Source organism: Macaca fascicularis, chromosome 5 (genome assembly GCF_037993035.2).
Source record: "Macaca fascicularis isolate 582-1 chromosome 5, T2T-MFA8v1.1".
Classification (NCBI taxonomy): Eukaryota; Metazoa; Chordata; class Mammalia; order Primates; family Cercopithecidae; genus Macaca; species Macaca fascicularis.
The window spans coordinates 148,789,307-148,808,201 of NC_088379.1; the positions used below are offsets into that span (position 1 = coordinate 148,789,307).

General features: G+C 36.4%; 1 protein-coding gene across 2 annotated transcripts in view; it reads right to left on the bottom strand.

Moving 5' to 3' along the window:
- Positions 1 to 18,895, bottom strand: part of FREM3 (FRAS1 related extracellular matrix 3) — a 114,921-nt gene that overhangs the window by 88,453 nt on the left and 7,573 nt on the right. For both annotated transcript variants that reach the window (XM_065545541.2, XM_005555992.5), the window contains exon 2: positions 18,422 to 18,511. In XM_065545541.2, coding sequence (XP_065401613.1) covers positions 18,422 to 18,511 — 90 coding nt within the window. The remainder of the gene's footprint in view (positions 1 to 18,421; positions 18,512 to 18,895) is intronic.

Sequence of the window (18,895 nt, forward strand, 5' to 3'; positions counted from 1 at the left end):
TTTTTTTGGTGGAGACAGGGTCATCCTTTGTTGCCCAGGCTGGTCTCGAACTCTTGGCCTCAAGTGATTCTCCCACTTTGGCCTACTTTGGGATTATAGGCATGAGTCACTATGCCCGGTCCCTAACTCTTCATTCAATTTTATATGAAGTTTTACATACCACAAATAAATGTATTCAACTGCTTTTTTAGTTCAGAAAACAAAAAACAAAAACCAAAAACCCAAGTCACCTAAGGACTTGTCTGTGTGCATGTATTGTATACAAACGTCAGCTTCCAGATGTTTGCCTATAGTTTTTGCTTTAAATTAAATATCTTTTGCATTCTACAGAAACATGTTTTTTATATATATATATATATTTTTTTTTTTTTTTTTTTAATTTCATCTTTTATTTTCGACATAGGGGGTACATGTGTAACTTTGTTACGTGGGTATATTGCAGCCAGATAGTGAGCATAGTACCCAATAGGAAGTTTTTCAACCCACACTCTGCTCCCTTCCTCCCCTCTCAAGTAGTCCACTCTGTCTATTGTTACAAGAACTATGTAATTTTTAAAGTAAGAGTAGATGAACACATTTAAAGATAATTTTGATATTGACTTAATTTCAAAGGGATTAGAATTTTGTGATTTTCCTGTCCTTCCCTGTGACTGCCTAGAATGTAACCATTCACTCAATCTCATCAAAATTTAGTTTCTTCATCTAAAAAATAGAGGATGATATCTATCTCCTGATGGTATTGTGGAGATTCACTGAGAAATTAGGTACATCTAGCACAATACCTGGGATGAGATATGTGTTCAGTAAATGCTGAACTTGAATTTGAGAATGAAGAATTAGAAATATCCTGAAAAATGAAGTATTTTACTTTACTACCAATAGGAAAGATACATGCTAACTAGCCATTCCAAATGAGTAAAAATATTTTTCTCTTTTGAAGAGTTGTATATACATGCCTCATATATTAATATACACACATGTACTTGTTTATTTATAATTATCTACTTACTAGGCACATGTGTGTGTACATGGAATTTAAGACTTTATCCTGAGGTTGAAGTTATATTTTAAATTTATCTGTGAATTGATTATTTAATAACCTGTTTACATAAAGCAAGACAAAAACAGCTTTGACTTTTCAAGCAATAAACTCTTTTTTCAAGCAAAATGATGTTTTTAAAATTGATGTATGTGGTAATCAGGATATTTAGCAACTGGAAAATGAAAGGCAAGAAATACACAATAATGCAATCTAAAAGACACAATCTGTGAATATAGTAGGTATTGATTTGCTAGTTGAGAATGTTTCAAAAAATCATTCATAATATTCTTTTTCTTTCCAAAATAGTTTTTGATTAGCCAGGTTTTCTGAAGTGTGATTATTTTCTTATATCAGAGCTTTCTTAGGTTTTTACATGATCACACCTCCTAAAAAGCCTAGGAGTACTACGGGAGACTGGGGCTTATTTCATCCCTTTGTCTTCGACTGTAAAAGACAGCTGCCACCAAAATGGCCATTTTAGAGGCCTACTCTCAGGGGCACATTCTCTTTCTCAGGGATGTTACTTGCTGAGCAAAAGAATTCAGTGATATTTCTCCTATTTGCTTTTGAAAGAAGAGAAATATGGCTCTGTTCCGCCTGGCTCACCGGCAGTCAGAGTTTAAGGTTATCTCCCTTCTTCCCCGAACATTGCTGTTATCCTGTTCTTTTTTCAAGGTGCCCAGATTTCATACTGTTCAAGCACACATGCTCTACAAACAATTTGTGCAGTTAATGCAATCATCACAGGGTCCTGAGGCGACATACATCCTCCTGAGCTTATGAAGATGATGGTATTAAGAGATTAAAGTAAAGACAGGCATAGGAAATCCACAAGGGTATTGATTGGGGAAGTGATAAGTGTCCATGAAATCTTCACAATTTATGTTCAGAGATTGCAGTAAAGACAGGCGTAAGAAATTATAAAAGTATTAATTTGGGGAACTAATAAATGTCCATGAAATCTTCACAATTATGTTCTTCTGCCATGACTTCAGCTGGTCCCTCCGTTTGGGGTCCCTGACTTCCTGCAACATACACCGACTTTCTATTTTTATACATGGAATTGCATGATTAAAAAAATAAATTATAGTGAAAAAATAAGCCTGTGTTTCATTTTTATGGAGAGAAGCATGAACACAAATGTTTTCATGCAAATACTAAAAGATAAAGAGACCAAAGCTATTTTTCTTTGAAGCTATTTGTTCTGGTTCAGAAACTCCACAATATATTCATTTATTATTTTCAAAAAGTCTCCCTCCAAATCATCCACAATGATAATCAATATTACTTCAAAAATCACAATTAAATATTGAGCCTCTACAAATCACAAAATGAACTTGAAATTCAATAATTTTTTCATTATTTTGACTGTTTCTTCTTTTATTCAACCAATATGATTTGATCACTTATTATATGTCAGGGAGGCATTTCAATTCCAACATAGATTATGATTAGGAGTATATGATTTGATTGACTATGTCTAACCAGATTATCTCCCTCTCCTCTTTAACTCATATACACAGCCTGAGATATAATTCTAAACAGCATTCTCTTACAAAAAGATAAATATTTATGCTATAGATAAATAAAATATAAATGAGTTCATCTATCATACTTCCAGTTTTTAAAAAATTAATGGGAGATGTAGTTACAGCTACAGCTATGTGTACTAGTTAGACACACACTTATACATATTTGTTTATATAAAAGCAATTTTTTCTCTCTGGAATAGGACTACAGATGGGGGCAGGAAAGAAAACTTTTGTTTTTTAGACTCTTCTGCACTAAAATTCTCATTTTATTTGTGTATATATTATTTTTATTTTTTAAGAGTATGGTGAAAACCACAGGGATGTTTCAGAATAAAATACAGAACTGAGATAATCATCTGGAAATCATCCCACTTTTGACTCAATATCTAAAAAACTTTCACCTCAAAACCCCATTTAATTGTCTATGTGGAAACTAGGTGTGAAGAATTCTAACTGTTAAAAATTAAAATTGATACATCAGAAATGCAGCTACTTTGTAAAAGTATGGGCAAGTCTACATCACACAAAATGAATGTGTGGGCAGGATCTAAAATTAGAAGATTTAAAGCCATTGGTTCCTACATTCTGAATGAGATTTTATAGTCAAGCACTGGGGATGGATGTAGAATATTTGATAAAATGCTGAGACGACACCCAGCTCTGTTATGTGACATACAGTGGGCAAGGTTCCCCTCTCTCTCACTATGCATCACTATGCATTGTCACTGCATAGTGATGTTTGGCATTCCACTGGCTAGCGAGCTAGAAATGTGTACTCAGAGCAGCAGTATATCTTCAGGCAGTTCAGTGTAAGTGTAGACTTGATTCTAAATTGCAGACTTAATCCTTACAAGTTCAGCATAAATAACCTCAAAACCCCAAAGGTAAAGAATCCACCATAGTTCAACCCCTCTAAAGCCAAAGAAGCAAGAATGCTGACAACTCAGTTTACTATTCAAGGAGTTTCTTGGAACATCTACCAGCAAGAGATTCTGTTTGTTTGGTTGTTTCTTTGCTCATACTATTTTTACTTCTAAGGATTAAAAGCTAATCTTGGAATAAACTGCTGTCATACTTTAGACCTCAACCACATGTCTGTCTTGGCATCTTTGTATGAAAAAGTCTATGTTTGAAGCAACTATGGAATTTAGGAAAATGCTAGAATGTTTTAGACATTCAAATATTCAGGTTAAATCAATATTTCTGGTGCTAAGAAAAAGTATGCAAGCATGTACCACAGTCAGCTGAGATTAAAAGTTCAAAACAACATTGAAAATGAAAGAGAAAAATGCCTTTTATTAGATAACAACTTAATTAAACTTCAGTATAGTCATAAAATGAAATATACACTGTTTAAAAAGAATAAGGCAGCTTAGGTAAATCCATTTGTGCTAGTTTATTATATATATGATGAACTATATTTCGAGTAATATATTAAGAACATATTTTAAGTAGATGCGAGTAAGGTTTAGACACAAACATAAAAAATCTCTTTTGCATGTATAAAAAGGATGCACATATATATATTCTGCTTTGTGAATAATTTTCTTTCTGTAAGAAAACGTAAGAAATAATTTCTCTTTTGGAAAAGGAATTAGGTGTCAATGCACAGTTTAATTGTTGTTATTCTTTAATCATGTATACACATTTATTTTATTTTCTAAAAATGTTGATAGCAGTCTTCTGGTCTCCACCAGAAATTATAGGTCATTTAAAATTTCTTAGACTATTTAAAAAATACCACCAAATTCAGGTATTTATGTGCAGGATTTTAGACTTAACACTTTCACTTGGAAGTACAATTAACAATGCTAAAAACAAGTTTACCAGTGTGCCCATTAATTTTCAAAATATTGTTCGTTACCATTGTCTCATTCATTGAATTCTCTTCTAAGACTGACTCAATCTTGGATGGTGTGAAAAAGTATTGCCTTTTAGAAAAGAGCAATTTGTAGCAAAAATTGCCTACAGCAACGGTTGAACTCCAGGCCGGGCCTTCATAGTAAAAATAGAAAATATGGCTGAGCTGACTCCCTGGATAACTTATTAGATGATCAAAAGTAAATAGAAAATATTTTTTCATCTTTATATAATCAGCGGTTTCAGCATAAAAGAAAAACAGAATAAAATTAAATCATACAAAGGGAAGATTATCTGGCATATCTCATGTGGGAGAGTGGATGATGTCACTTTGCTCAGCACAGGATCTGCACATCCAGCCCTCTGCAGCAATTTCCTATATTTCACAGCTCTGAGCCAGTTCTTCCACAGATTGGCTTTATGGAACCTGGAAATGCTGTTGGTGAGCCTTGTCTGCTCCATTGCCTCTCATTGCCTCTGGAACTATCTTGCTTAGAGCTAGTCCAGGGCGAGCAATTCATTTTTGTTCACCATGTATGCAGGAATAAAAGAACCAAACAAGAAGGACTCATGAGGAAACAAGTTAGCAACAAGTCCAATTGCTGATTCCTTCCTGCCTGAGATAAATCATCCTGATTCCCTTTTGTTTGGATTTTTGAACCCATTACATTATTATAATGGGGACATTTTTGAGGTATGTATAAGCCAGAATAATGTGGTTAGTCATATTAATCAATATTATTGAACCAAGCTGGTTGTGATGTATTCAAGTATTCTTTTTTTCTTAAATGGAAATTGCCTTCTTCTCATAATATTGCCTTCTTCTAATAATAATAAAATGGTCATTGTAAAGCATTTACACAAGAAAATGTAAAGAAAAGCAAAGGGAAATATTAATAAAAACAATTTATAATCCATCATTGCCATTATAAACCAATCTTAACATCTTGCTGTATATATTTTAGACAGCTATATATATATATATATATGGAATAGGGAATAATGCATATATATGGAATATATAGCATATCTATCTCTATATATCAGAATGTAATCTCCTTTACATTGTTACACACTGTTTTCCACTTGTTTTTCTTCATTTAGCAGTACATTATGAACCTTTTCCAATATGAACAAATATAGGTTTATTATTATATCATCTTCTAAGGCCCATAGACTTGTTTTACAGACTTACCACACTTATGCCTTCCTCTATATTATAAGGAGCTATAGAAATATGTTGGGCATTTTGTCTCATCACTACATTTACATTGCTTCCCGAATTCTTTATCTGCTAATTTTTACCTTGTCTATATTTTGTAACTGTCTTTGCCTTTAACACTTATGCTTTTCTTACCACTGTTTTTGTTTAAAATATAATTAGAGTCGTTTGAAGAATAAGAGCAAACAGACTTCAAGCATTTTTGAGTCAGGTGTGAAAATTCTGGGCCATGGATCTCATAATTTGACTACCCAGAGACATTTCTAACTTGCTTTTGAATTATCATATGTATTCTAGAGAGTTCAATGTTCTAAGTAAGTGTGATATTACTTTAACTGCATGGGCAGACTCATTGAACTCTTGGTTGGTTCTATCCCTGTCACTGTCCTGATAAATATTTTAAAAATCTCTTATTACTTTATTTTCATAACTTGCTTGAAAAGGACAGCCCACTTAAACAGAAAATTGGAATTCATATGGACCGTGAGGCTAGTCAAATTCCATCTGGTCAAATTTAAAATCAAAATGCACAATATTAATCACATGAGTTTTAAACACCAAATTATTTGAGAGAAAATTGAACAATCTGTTTCTAGTCTTAATAGGATAGTTAAATATCTATAGTACATCACAAAATTATAATAGTCTTACTTGCATATAGCTAGCTATTCAGTATGGCTTGTTAGAAGGTGTTGACTTGGTTCCTCTAAATTGTTCTTTGTATAGATGACTTTTATTCCTTAAGCCCATTTTGTCATCTTAAAATGGCAAATGAAATAATTTTGTGGTAAGGAGCAAATGAAATAACTCCTATAAAACACTTTATTGATATATTAAGTACTATATAAGTTTAGAATAATATTATTATATGGTAAGTGGAAGAGACCCATTTAGTGTTATATATAGTGGAGATGTGAAAAATTTCAATACAAATCTGTGATTCTATGAGTATAATGACCTAGGGAAGGAAAATTAATAAACTTGACAGTATGCTTAATTGGCACAGTTCAGAGCTTTAGAAATCTGAACTGTTCCCCTATTCTGCCAGTGGCTTTCATAGTAATCTTGAATGTAATGAAATTTATCTTTAATATTAAAAAGTAGACTGATCTCTCATGGTGAAATAGCCCTAGTCTGGATTACTCAAAAACTGCAGAAATGGATGAAACACATAAATCCACCACATTGTCAAAAATTTCCATTTAAATTGCCAGTTAAACTCTATACACCAGTATGGTTATGTCCATAACTATGTGGGAGGAAAGAAGAGAAGAGACGAAAACTCATATTTATTGGGAAATTGATATATGCTAGGCATCATATTACATTTTTGGTATATGTTAGTTAAAAGAAAAAGGCAAAATTGATAGAGACAACAAGATATGGATAGGTAAGATATTCACTCTGCATTAGCTCAGTAAGTAGCATCAAAGACTGAAACACTGGACTGAGTTACTTCCTCTCCTTCTTTTGTCTACTTGTTGGACATCTAATAAATATAAAATCAGTTTATAAGTAGGCAGAGAAAAAGAGGTGAGAAACCAAGGGTTTCAGGCAATATCCCAATAAAATAATTCACCAAAATAGTCTAAAAGTTGACCTCCTATAAAGAGGAATAAGTTAAGAAACTCCTTTTCAGCTAGAAGAAGAAAAATACAAAATTTCGTATCATGGTGAGGCAAGAGAATAGGGTCTGGAGGCAGGGGATCTAAGCCTGTTTCACGCCAACTTCCTAGAACTAAATTAAGAGGAAAATCCTAATTTTCCAGGCCTAAGTAACAAAAGGACCAGAGGCTACTGCCTTTGACCTTTTCTGCCCATCAGATGGGAGATTGGCTATCTGCAACAAATCATGAGTGAGGTTGAGTCTTGGTTTGCAACTTTGTAACTTCATTCCAGCCTCTGAATAGCTACTGTCTGCAACCAATCAGACTGATAGTGGGCTACCACTTCCGTTACATAGGGTGAGCATGAAGTGGCCAAAGAGAAACTTCTAGCAGGTATTGGGACCCAAGAAGATTCTGTATCCAGCCCTCGAGCCACTGCTTGGGTCTGCTCCCACATTGTGGAGTGTTCTTTTGTTTTCAGTAAATCCCTGCTTTTGTTCTTTTGTTGCTTCATTCCTTTGCTTTGCTGGGGGTTTTGTCCAATTCTTTGTTCAAAATGCAAAGAGCCTGGACAACTTGCAGTAACTACCCTTTACCATTAACACTAGCTGATAATTGTAAAGATGGTATTTACTGAGTGCTTATTATGTGTCAGACAGTCTTCTAAGTGCCTTATGTGTGTTGATTCCTTTAATACTTGTGGTAGAGAACAATGGTTCAATGTTTCCCAAAAGACATCCACATCTTCATTCCTGGAATCTATGAATATATTGCATGGCCAAAGGGAATTTTCAGATGTGATTAAAAGAAGGCTCTTGAGACAGGGAGATTATGCTGGATTATCTGGGTAGGCCCAATGTATCACAAGGGTCCTTACTAGTGAAAGAGGGAGGCAGGAGAGTATCAGAGTGATGCAGCAGGAGAAAGATTCAGCCACTTCTGGCTTTGAAGATGAAAGAATGTGCAATCGCTAGAAGCTGGAAAAGGCCAGGAAATGGATTCTACCCTAAAGTTGCATAAGAACATGCGGTCTTGAGGTTTTAAAAACTAGGCTGGAGAGAGGCGGGACATCATGGCAGATGGGAGGCAGGATTAGATTGCAGCTCCGGACAGAGCGAGCAGGGGCTCGCATTGTGAATTTTAGCTCCAGATCGACTGCAAGAACAAACTAGCAATCCCAAGAGGACCCACAGACCCTCTGAAGGAAGCAGAATGTTCCTGCAGGACCTGGGAGAGTCCCCCCAAACTGTGAGTGCCCCAACTATGGAAGTGGTAAAGGGAGACCCTCCTCTCCTGAACACACACCCCCATTGGAGAAGCTGAAAGTCTGTTCGCAGGAGAAGTTTCCAACTTTACCTGCAGCTGAGTCAATTTGGAGAGCTGAACAAAATTCAGGGGTAGAGGAAGCCGCAGAAAGGCCCGGGAGCTCGCTGGTTCCCCTAGCAGGCCATTCCTGCCTGGCATCACAGGGATCCAACAGGAGAGGAGCAGGCGGAGAACTACACAGGGACAACGAAATCGCTAGCTGAACTTTGTAACAATTTCAACGGAGTGAGAAGCCTCCTGGCCAGAACTCAGGGAGGGAGCAAATCCAGTGTGGAGAACTCCACAGGTGGGGAAAGAACCAAGCCCCTTTCTTTCGCAGCTGGGAGGCATATAGCCTGAGGCAGGTTTTCAAGCCCGAGTGGTTCTCTGCCTGGAAATGGTCTGGGGGTTGTTGTGGGGGGCATGGTGAAGGTGAGAACTGCCCTTAAGTTTGCGAGGGAGCTGGCCGAGGCCTGTGACTGCAGGCTTTCCCCCACTTCCCTAACAACCTGTATGACTCAGCAGAGGCAGACATAATCCTCCTAGGTACACAACTCCAGTGACCTGGGAACCTCACTCCTATCCCCCACAGCAGCTGCAGCAAGACTCACCCAAGGAAAGTCTAAGCTCTGACACACCTAACCCCTCCCTCACGTGATGGGTCTTCCCTACCCACCCTGGTAGTGGAAGACAAGGGCATATAATCTTGGGAGTTCTAGGACCCTGCCCACTGACAATTCCTCCCCATACCACCACAGCTGACGCTCTTTGTAAAGTGTGACCTCCTAGCAGGAGGTCAACTGGCACAAAAATAGAGCATTAAACCACCAAAGCTAAGGACCCTCATGGAGTCCACTGCACCTCCCGCCACTTCCACCAGAACAGGAGCTGCTTTCCATGGCTGAGGGACCCATAGATGCTTCACATCACAGGACTCTGTGCAGAAAACCCCAGTACCAGCCCAGAGTCTGGTAGACTTGCTGGGTGGCTAGACCCAGAAGAGAGAACACAATCACTGCAGTTTGGCTCACAGAAGCCACATTCATAGTAAAAGGCAGAGAGTACTACATCAAGGGAACACCCCGTGGGACAAAAGAATCTGAACAGCAGCTTTCAGCCCTAGACCTTCCCTCTGACAGAGGCTACCCAAATGGGAAGGAACCAGAAAATCAATCCTGGTAAAATGACAAAACAAGGCTCTTCAACACCCCCCAAAAATCACACTAGTTCATCAGCAATGGGTCCAAACCAAGAAGAAATCCTTGATTTACCTGAAAAGGAATTTAGGAGGTTAGTTATTAAGCTAATCAGGGAGGGACCAGAGGAAGGTGAAGCCTAATGCAAGGAAATCCAAAAAATGATACAAGAAGTGAAGGGAGAAATATTCAGGGAAATAGATAGCTTAAAGAAAAAACAATAAAAAATTCATGAAACTTTGTATATACTTTTAGAAATGTGAAATGCTCCGGAAGGTCTCAGCAATAGAATTGAACAAGTAGAAGAAAGAAATTTAGAGTTCAAAGAAAACGTCTTCAAATTAACCCAATCCAACAAAGACAAAGAAAAAAGAATAAGAAAATATCAACAAAGCCTCCAGGAAGTCTGGGATTATGTTAAATGAACAAACCTAAGAATAATCGGTGTTCCTTAGGAAGAAGAGAAGTCTAAAAATTTTAAAAACATTTTTTGGGGGAAAAATCAAGGAAAACTCCCCCAGCCTTGCTAGAGACCTAGCCATCCAAATACAAGAAGCACAAAGAACACCTGGGAAAATTATTGCAAAAAGATCTTCACCTAGGCTCATTGTCATCAGGTTATTCAAAGATGAAGGAAAGAATCTTAAGAGCTGTGAGACAGAAGCACCGTGTAACCTATAAAGAAAAATGTATCAGATTAGCAGCACATTTCTCAGCAGAAACCCTACAAGCTAGAAGGGTTAGGGGCCTATCTTCAGTCTCCTTAAACAAAATAATTATTAGCCAAGAATTTTGTATCCAGCAAAAGTAAGCATCATATATGAAGGAAAGATACAGTCTTTTTCAGATGAACAAGTGCTGAGGGAATTCATCATTACCAAGCCACCACTATAGGAACTCTAAAGGACCTCTAAATCTTGAAACAAATCCTGGAAACACATCAAAACAGAACCTCTTTAAAGCATAAATCACACAGGACCCATAAAACAAAAATACAAGTTAAAAAGCAAAAAACAAAAACCAAAGTACGTAGGTAACAAAGTGCATGATGACTGCAATAGTACCTCACATTTCAATACTAACATTGAATGCCAGTGATCTAAATGCTCTGCTTAAAAGATACAGAACCAGCTTCATTCATGTCCAAACTAACACAACAACAGAAAACCAAACACAGCATATTCTCACTCATAAGTGGGAGGTGAATAATGAGAACGCATGGACACAGCTGCGTGGGGCTCATCACACACCAGGGCCTGTCGAGGGGTGGGGGCCTGGGGGAGGGATGGCATTAGGAAAAATACCTAATGTAGATGATGGGTTGATGGGTGCAGCAAACCACCATGGCATGTGTATACCTATGTAACAAATCTGCATGTTCTGCACATGTACCCCAGAACTTAAAGTGTGTGTATATATATATATATATATATACACACACACACACACACACCCCAGAACTTAAAGTGTATATATATATGTACACACACATATATATGTACACACACATATATATATACTTTAAGTTCATATATATATGTGTGTGTGTATATATATATAAAAGATACAGAACCACAGAATGGATGAGAACTCACCAACCAACTATCTGCTGCATTGAGGAGACTCAGCTAGCACATAAGGACTCACATAAACTTAGAGTAAAGGGGTGGAAATAGGCATTTCATGCAAACAGATACCAAAAGTGAGCTGGGGTAGCTATTCTTATATCAGACAAAACAAATTTTAAAGCAACAGCCGTTGGAAGAGACAAAGAAAGACATTATATAATGGTAAAAGGCCTCATCCAACAGGAAAATATCACAATCTTAAACATATATGCATCTAACACTGGTGCTCCAAAATTTATAAAGCAATTACTAATAGACCTAAGGAATGAGATAGACATCAACACAGTAAGAGTGGAGGACTTAAATACTCCACTGACAGCAATAGACAGGTCATGAAGACAGAAACAAGGGATTTAAACTATACCTTGGAACAAATGGACTTTAACAGATATATACAGAACATTGTATACAACAATAGCAGAATACACATTCTATTCAACAGTACATGAAACTTTCTCCAAGATAGATCATATGATAGGCCATAAAACGAGCCTGAATAAATGTTAGGAAATTGAAATTATATCAAGCACTCTTTCACACCATAGTGGAATAAAACTGGAAATCAACTCCCAAAGGAACCTTCAAAACCATGCAAATACATGGAAATTAACCTGCTCCTGAATGAGCATTGGGTCAAAAACAAAATCAAGATGGAAATTAAAAAATTCTTCAAACCGAACGACAATAATGACACAACCTATGAAAATCTCCGGGATACAGCAAAGGCAGTGCTAAGATAAAAGTTCATAGTCCTAAACACCTACATCAAAAAGACTGAAAGCACAGATAGACAATCTAAGGTCACACCTTATGAAACTAGAGAAACAAGAACAAACCAAAGCCAAACACAGCAAAAGAAAGGAAATAACCAAGATCAGATCAGAACTAAATGAAATTGAAACAAACAAACAAAAAATACAAAAGTTAAATAAAACAAAAAAGCTGGTTCTTTGAAAAGATAAATAAAATTGATAGACCATTGACAAGGTTAACCAAGAAAAGTAGAGAGAAAATCCAAATAACCTCATTAAGAAACAAAATCTGCATGTAACAAATCTGCATGTTCTGCACATGTACCCCAGAACTTAAAGTGTGTGTATATATATATATATACACACACACACACACCCCAGAACTTAAAGTATATATATATGTACACACACACATATATATACTTTAAGTTCATATATATATATGTGTGTGTATATATATAAAAGATACAGAACCACAGAATGGAGGTTTTACAAATGACACCAAATGTAAGGAGATATTACAAATGACACCACTGAAATAGAAAAGATCATTCAAGGCTGCTATGAACACCTTTACTCACATAACTAGAAAACCTAGAAGAGATGGATAAATTCCCGGAAAAATACAACCCTCCTAACTTAAATTAGGAAGAATTAGATGCCCTGAGCAGACCAATAGCAAGCAGTGAGATTGAAATGGTAATTTAAAAATTACCAACAACAACAACAACAAAAAATCCAGGACCAGATGGATTCACAACAGAATTCTACCAGACATTCAAAGAAGAATTGGTACAATTCTTTTGACACTATTCCACAAGATAGAGAAAAACAGAACCCTCCCTAATTCATTCTACAAAGCCAGCATCACCCTAATACTAAAACCAGGAAAGGATATAACCAAAACTGAAAACTACAGACCAATATCCTTGATGAACAATGGATGCTAAAATCCTTAATCAAATACTAGCTAACTGAGTCCAACAATATGTCAAAAAGACAAATAATCCACCATGATCAAGTGGGTTTCATATCAGGGATGCAGGGATGGTTTAACGTCCACAAGTCAATAAATTTGATACACCACATAAACAGAATTAAAACAAAAAAATCACATGATCATTTCAATAGATGCAGAAAGAGCATTTGACAAAATCCAGCATCCCTTTATTATTAAAACTCTCTGCAAAATTGGCATGCAAGGAGCATACTTTAATGTAATAAAAGCCATCTATGACAAACCCACAGCCAATATAATACTGAATGGGCAAAAGTTTAAATCATTCCCTTCGAGAACTGGAACAAGACAAGGATGCCCACTCTCACCACTCGTCTTCAACATAGTACTGGAGGTCCTAGCCAGAGCAATCAGACAAGAGAAAGAAATAAAGGGCATCCAAATCGGTAAAGATGAAATCAAACTGACACTGTTTGCTGATAATATGATCATTTACCTTGAAAACCCTAAGGACTCCTCCAGAAAGCTCCTAGAACTGATAAAATAATTCAATAGAGTTTATGGGATACAAGATTAATGTACACAAATCAGTAGCTCTTCTATACACCAACAGCTACCAAGCAGAGAATCAAATCAAGAACTCAACCCCTTTTAAAATGCTGCAATAAAATAAAATAAAATAAAATAAAATACTTAGGAATATACCTAACCAAGGAATCAAAAGACCTCTAGAAGGAAAAGTACAAAACACTACTGAAAGAAATCACAGACAACACAAACAAATGGAAATACATCTCATGCTCATGGATTGGTAGTATAAATATTGTGAAAATGACCATACTGCCAAAAGCAATCTACAAATTCAAGGCACTTCCCATCAAAATACCACCATAAGTATTCATAGAATTAGGAAAAAGAACTCTAAAACTCATATAGAACCAAAAAAGAGCCCGTATAGCCAAAGCCACTAAGCAAAAAGAACAAACCTGGAGGCATCACACTACCTGATTTCAGACTGTACTATAAGGCCATAGTCACTAATACAGCATGGTACTGGTACAAGAGTAGGCACACAGACCAATGGAACAGAACAGAGAACCCAGAAATAAAGCCAAATACTTCCAGTTAACTGATCTTTGACAAAGCAAACAAAAAACATACAGTGGGGAAAGGACACCCTTTTCAACAAATGGTGCTGGGATAATTGGCTAGCCAAATGTAGGCAAGTGAAACTGGATCCTCATCTCTCACCTTATACAAAAACCAACTCAAGATGCCTTAAGGACTTAATCCTAAGACCTGAAACTATAAAAATTCTAGAAGATAACATTGGAAAAACCCTTCTAGACGCTGGCCTAGCCAAGGATTTCAAGATCCCAAAAGGAAATGCAATAAAAACAAAGATAAATAGCTGGGACCTAATTAAACAAAAGAGCTTTTGCATGGCAAAAGAAATGGTCAGCAGAGAAAATGCACAACCCACAGAGTGGGAGAAAGTCTTCACAATGTATATATCTGACAAAGGACTAATATCCAGAATTTACAACAAACTCAAACAAATCAGTAAGAAGAAAACAAACAATCCCATCAAAAAGCGGGCTAAGGACATTAATAGACAATTCTCAAAAGAAGATATACAAATGGCCAACAAACATGAACAAATGCCCAACATCACTAATAATTAGGGAAATTTAAATCAAGACCACAATAAGATACCACCTCACTCCTGCAAGAATGGCAATAATAAAAAAATAATAATTAAAAAAAGCAGTAGATTTTGGTGTGGATGTGTTTGTTAATCAGGGAACACTTCTACACTGCCAGTGGGAATGTAAACTAGTACAGCCACTACAGAAAACAGTGTGGAGATTCCTTAAAGAACCAGAAGTAGAACTACCATTTGATCCAGCAATCCCACTACTAGGTATCCACCCAGAGGAAAAGAAGTCATTATTTGAAAAAGATACTTGCACACGCATGTTTATAGCAGCACAATTCACAATTACAAAATCATGGAGCCAACCCAAATGCCCATCAATAAATGAGTGGATAAAGAAACTGTGGTATATATATACAATGGAATACTATGCAGTCATAAAAGGAATGAATTAACAGCATTTGCAGTGACCTTGATGAGATTGGAGACTATTATTCTAAATGAATTAACTCAGTAATGGAAAACCAAATATCATATGTTCTCACTGATATGTGAGAGCTAAGATATGAGGATGCAAAGGCATAAGAATGATACAATGGACTTTGGGGACTTGGGGGGAAGAGTGGAAAGGCGGCAAAAAATACTGTATACTGCTCGGGTGATGGGTACACGAAAATCTCACAAATCACCACCAAAGAACTTACTCATGTAACCAAATACCACCTGTACCCCCAAAAACTTATGGAAAAAAAAAAAAGAAAATGCAGCCTTGTCAAAACCTCGATTCTATTCTATTAAGGACCATTTTGGATTTCTGAACTCCAGAACTGTAAGATGACAGATTTGTGTTGGTTCAAGCCACTAAGTTTGTGGTAATTTGTTATAGTAGCAATAGGAAACTAATAAAATCCTCATAATAATTCTAAGGGGCACATGCCATCATTATCTTCAGCTCATAGGTGAGCAAACTAAAGCACAGGCAGTTTCTCAAATATGTAAGACTACAACAGTTGAGCTGAGATTTGGACACAGACAGCCTGGGTCCAGAGCCTATTAATTAGAAGCCTTCATGGTATCACTCTTGAGATTTTAGCAAAGTTGGAGCGTGAGGGTCATTTTTGCCAGTATTTCCATTCTTAATACCCCTGAGCTAAGCTGCAGCATACACCTAATGTCAGTTCTGGAGGCAGGGCAGGGTCTTCTTTTAACAGTTTGAATATTGGTATGGAAACAACAACAACGACATCTACTTCAGCCCGACAGTGAAAGATCTATTTCTAGAAGGATATAATACCTTCTGTTAGTGCTATGTGCCATTAGGAAAAAAAATTATTAATAGATCAAATGGAAATGTTCAACATTCCATTTGGGAAATCTTTTTAAAGTGAGGGCATTTTGAAAGAAAAAAGATTAAGTCAGCTACTGTAAAGCAATGGATTCATAATATTTCAAAATCACAGATAATAAAACGTTTAAAGTGAGTCCTTTATCAGCTGTTCCAGGGATGCCCATCATCAGCAGACATGGATCTTAGCTCCATGCACAGTACGTGGAAGGCAACTGAAAAATTCACTGGTTGGGCATGGCAGCGCATGCCTGTAGTACCAGCTACTTGAGAGGTGGATGTGGGAGGACCAACTTGAAGCCTAGAGTTCGAGCCACTGCATTCCAGCCTGGGCAACATAGAGGGATCCTGTTTCTAGAAAAAAATCTTAAAGAAATAATTTTTAAAAATTTCAGTTTGTCCCTGGATCCAAGGGAAAAAAATTCACTGGATAAATGAATGTGCAAATATTTAATTAGTTTATGTATACATGCTTTAAGATCCAGCTATGAACAAATGTATCCTCAAATATTTTGGACTCTGTGTTTGATCATTCTTATTACTTTGATTCTCAAGGCGCTTCTTTGTCAGGTTAAGAAGTGCAGTCTTGTCCCTGTTCTCTAACTTTTGTCTGTGGCTTCAGCTTCCCAAAGCAGGGTGAGTGTAGCATTAGCAGTTAAGAACCCTAGCTTTGGAATTGGCAAGACCTGGATTTGATTCCAGTTTACTTGCCTGTTACTTGTATGACTTCAGGCAAGTTATTTAACCGTGGTGTCTTCATTTTAAAGTGGGCATCATAACATTTACTTTTTATTTTGTAGTGAGGATCAAAAGTCATAATGTCTTTAAGGACAGCCTAGCTCACAGAAAAAAGTTAAAACATGGTAGCTACATAAAATCCACCTTACAGTGTCATCACAGACTGATTTTTGTTTCTAACATTGTTCACAAAGCATAGTGTCAGAGTCAGAGGTACATCTTTTTAGAGTGACGATCGTTTCAAAAACAGAAAGGAAAATATTCAAGATAAAGCATTTGTCTTACATTTATTTATGAGCCTGTTTAAAGGCATACATTCATCTTTTCAGGAACTTATGGTTCTTGAGAACTTGGGAAAGGGAAAGAAGATTTGGTTTTAAACTTTAAGGAAGGAAATGGGGAGGAGAGATCAGTGGTTTCAACTGTAGTTAGTCTCCTCAGAAGGCGAGAAAATACCTAGTTAATGGGCACCTATTTTTAAATTAAATTTTTTTAAAAAAATGAACAAGAATCGGGTGAAAGCACCTACTTTTTATGAAGTGCTTTACATTTATGATCTTAGTCAATCCTCTCAGTAACCCTTTGACATAGGTATGAAGACCACCGCTTTATACATGGGGGAATGAATGAAGAGGACAAGGTCACTTACTCAAGGTCACACAGGACAAGTTGGGATTCAAACCCAGTCAGTATACCATACGGCCTCTCATAGAGGACTACTTTACAATAAATTCAATTCTTGACTGATTACACATGATTTAGGCAGAAAATGCAGGTTACTTACTGGGAATGAGTAATGATTTGTACTGAAAGAGGTTACTGAGTGGCAAGCAACACACAGAGATAATTTCTACTATTATCCTGTCATACTGCAAAATGATTTTTCTGCTGACCACATAATCATTGAATCCCTAGGTGTGTAAAGAAAGTGGCTTCTGTTAACTAGATGCTGCCCATTATTCTACTTTGAAGTTAATAGTACACAGACCAAGCTGCAGCATAAACAGGCGGTTTTAAAGTAAGCTTTCCTCTATGCCGGGAGATGTGTGTGTGTGTGTGTGTGTGTGTATATGTATGTGTATATATATATATATATATATATATATATTTACCCCATCCAGAAGGATTTCGAATCTAAGGTCAGGGAGCCATAAGATTCAGTTCTGCAAATAAAAATCTCAACAAAATCTGAAGATGTATTTTCTAATTTGTTTCAGAATGATAGAAACCACTAGCTAGATTCACAGAATCTCTTGAAGGTGAGATTCACTTGCCTATATGATGTCACACATGATCCAGATCAGATAAAATACTTCACATTTCACTCATCAAATCCCTCATTGCTTTCTCTTCCTAAAAAGTTATTTATCAAGAATCGTTTGGCACAGGACCATAAGAGAAACAAAAAGAATTAATTTGTTTGTATTATGACATTATTGATTGTGATTACTTGCTTATATGATACCTATACTTGCCTATATGATACCTGTACTTGCCTAGAAATTATTTAATTTTTTTCCTATTTTATGTTGATTTTAGTTAACCACGAGTCCTTTTGAAGGTTTTATTATTGACTTACCATTGTCTTCAACAGAGAAATAGAAGATGTCCTTTGATGCATTGCTGCCCTCATTCAAGACATAGGATATCTTCATCTCATCAATGTCAGCTAAAAAAAAAAAAAGAGCAAATGTCACACACAGTCATATTGGCACAAATGAAAATGAGTATGTTAACAGCTTCAAAGTTTTAATTAGGCATAGAAATACTCCAATTAATAAATTTGAAAATAATGATTAAGTGAACATGAATCTTCTTAAAGCTACAATGTCAAAAATAAAACTTTAGTTTGAAACTTTATCACAATGAGGTACCATCTCACCCCAGTCAGAGTGGTGATTATTAAAAAGCCAAAAAATAACAGATGCTGGGTGAGGTTGCAGAGAAAAGGGAACATTTATACATTGTTGGTGGGAGTGTAAATTAGTTCAGCCATTCTGGAAAGCAGTGTGGTGATTCCTCAGAGAACTAAAAGCAGAACTATCCTTCAACC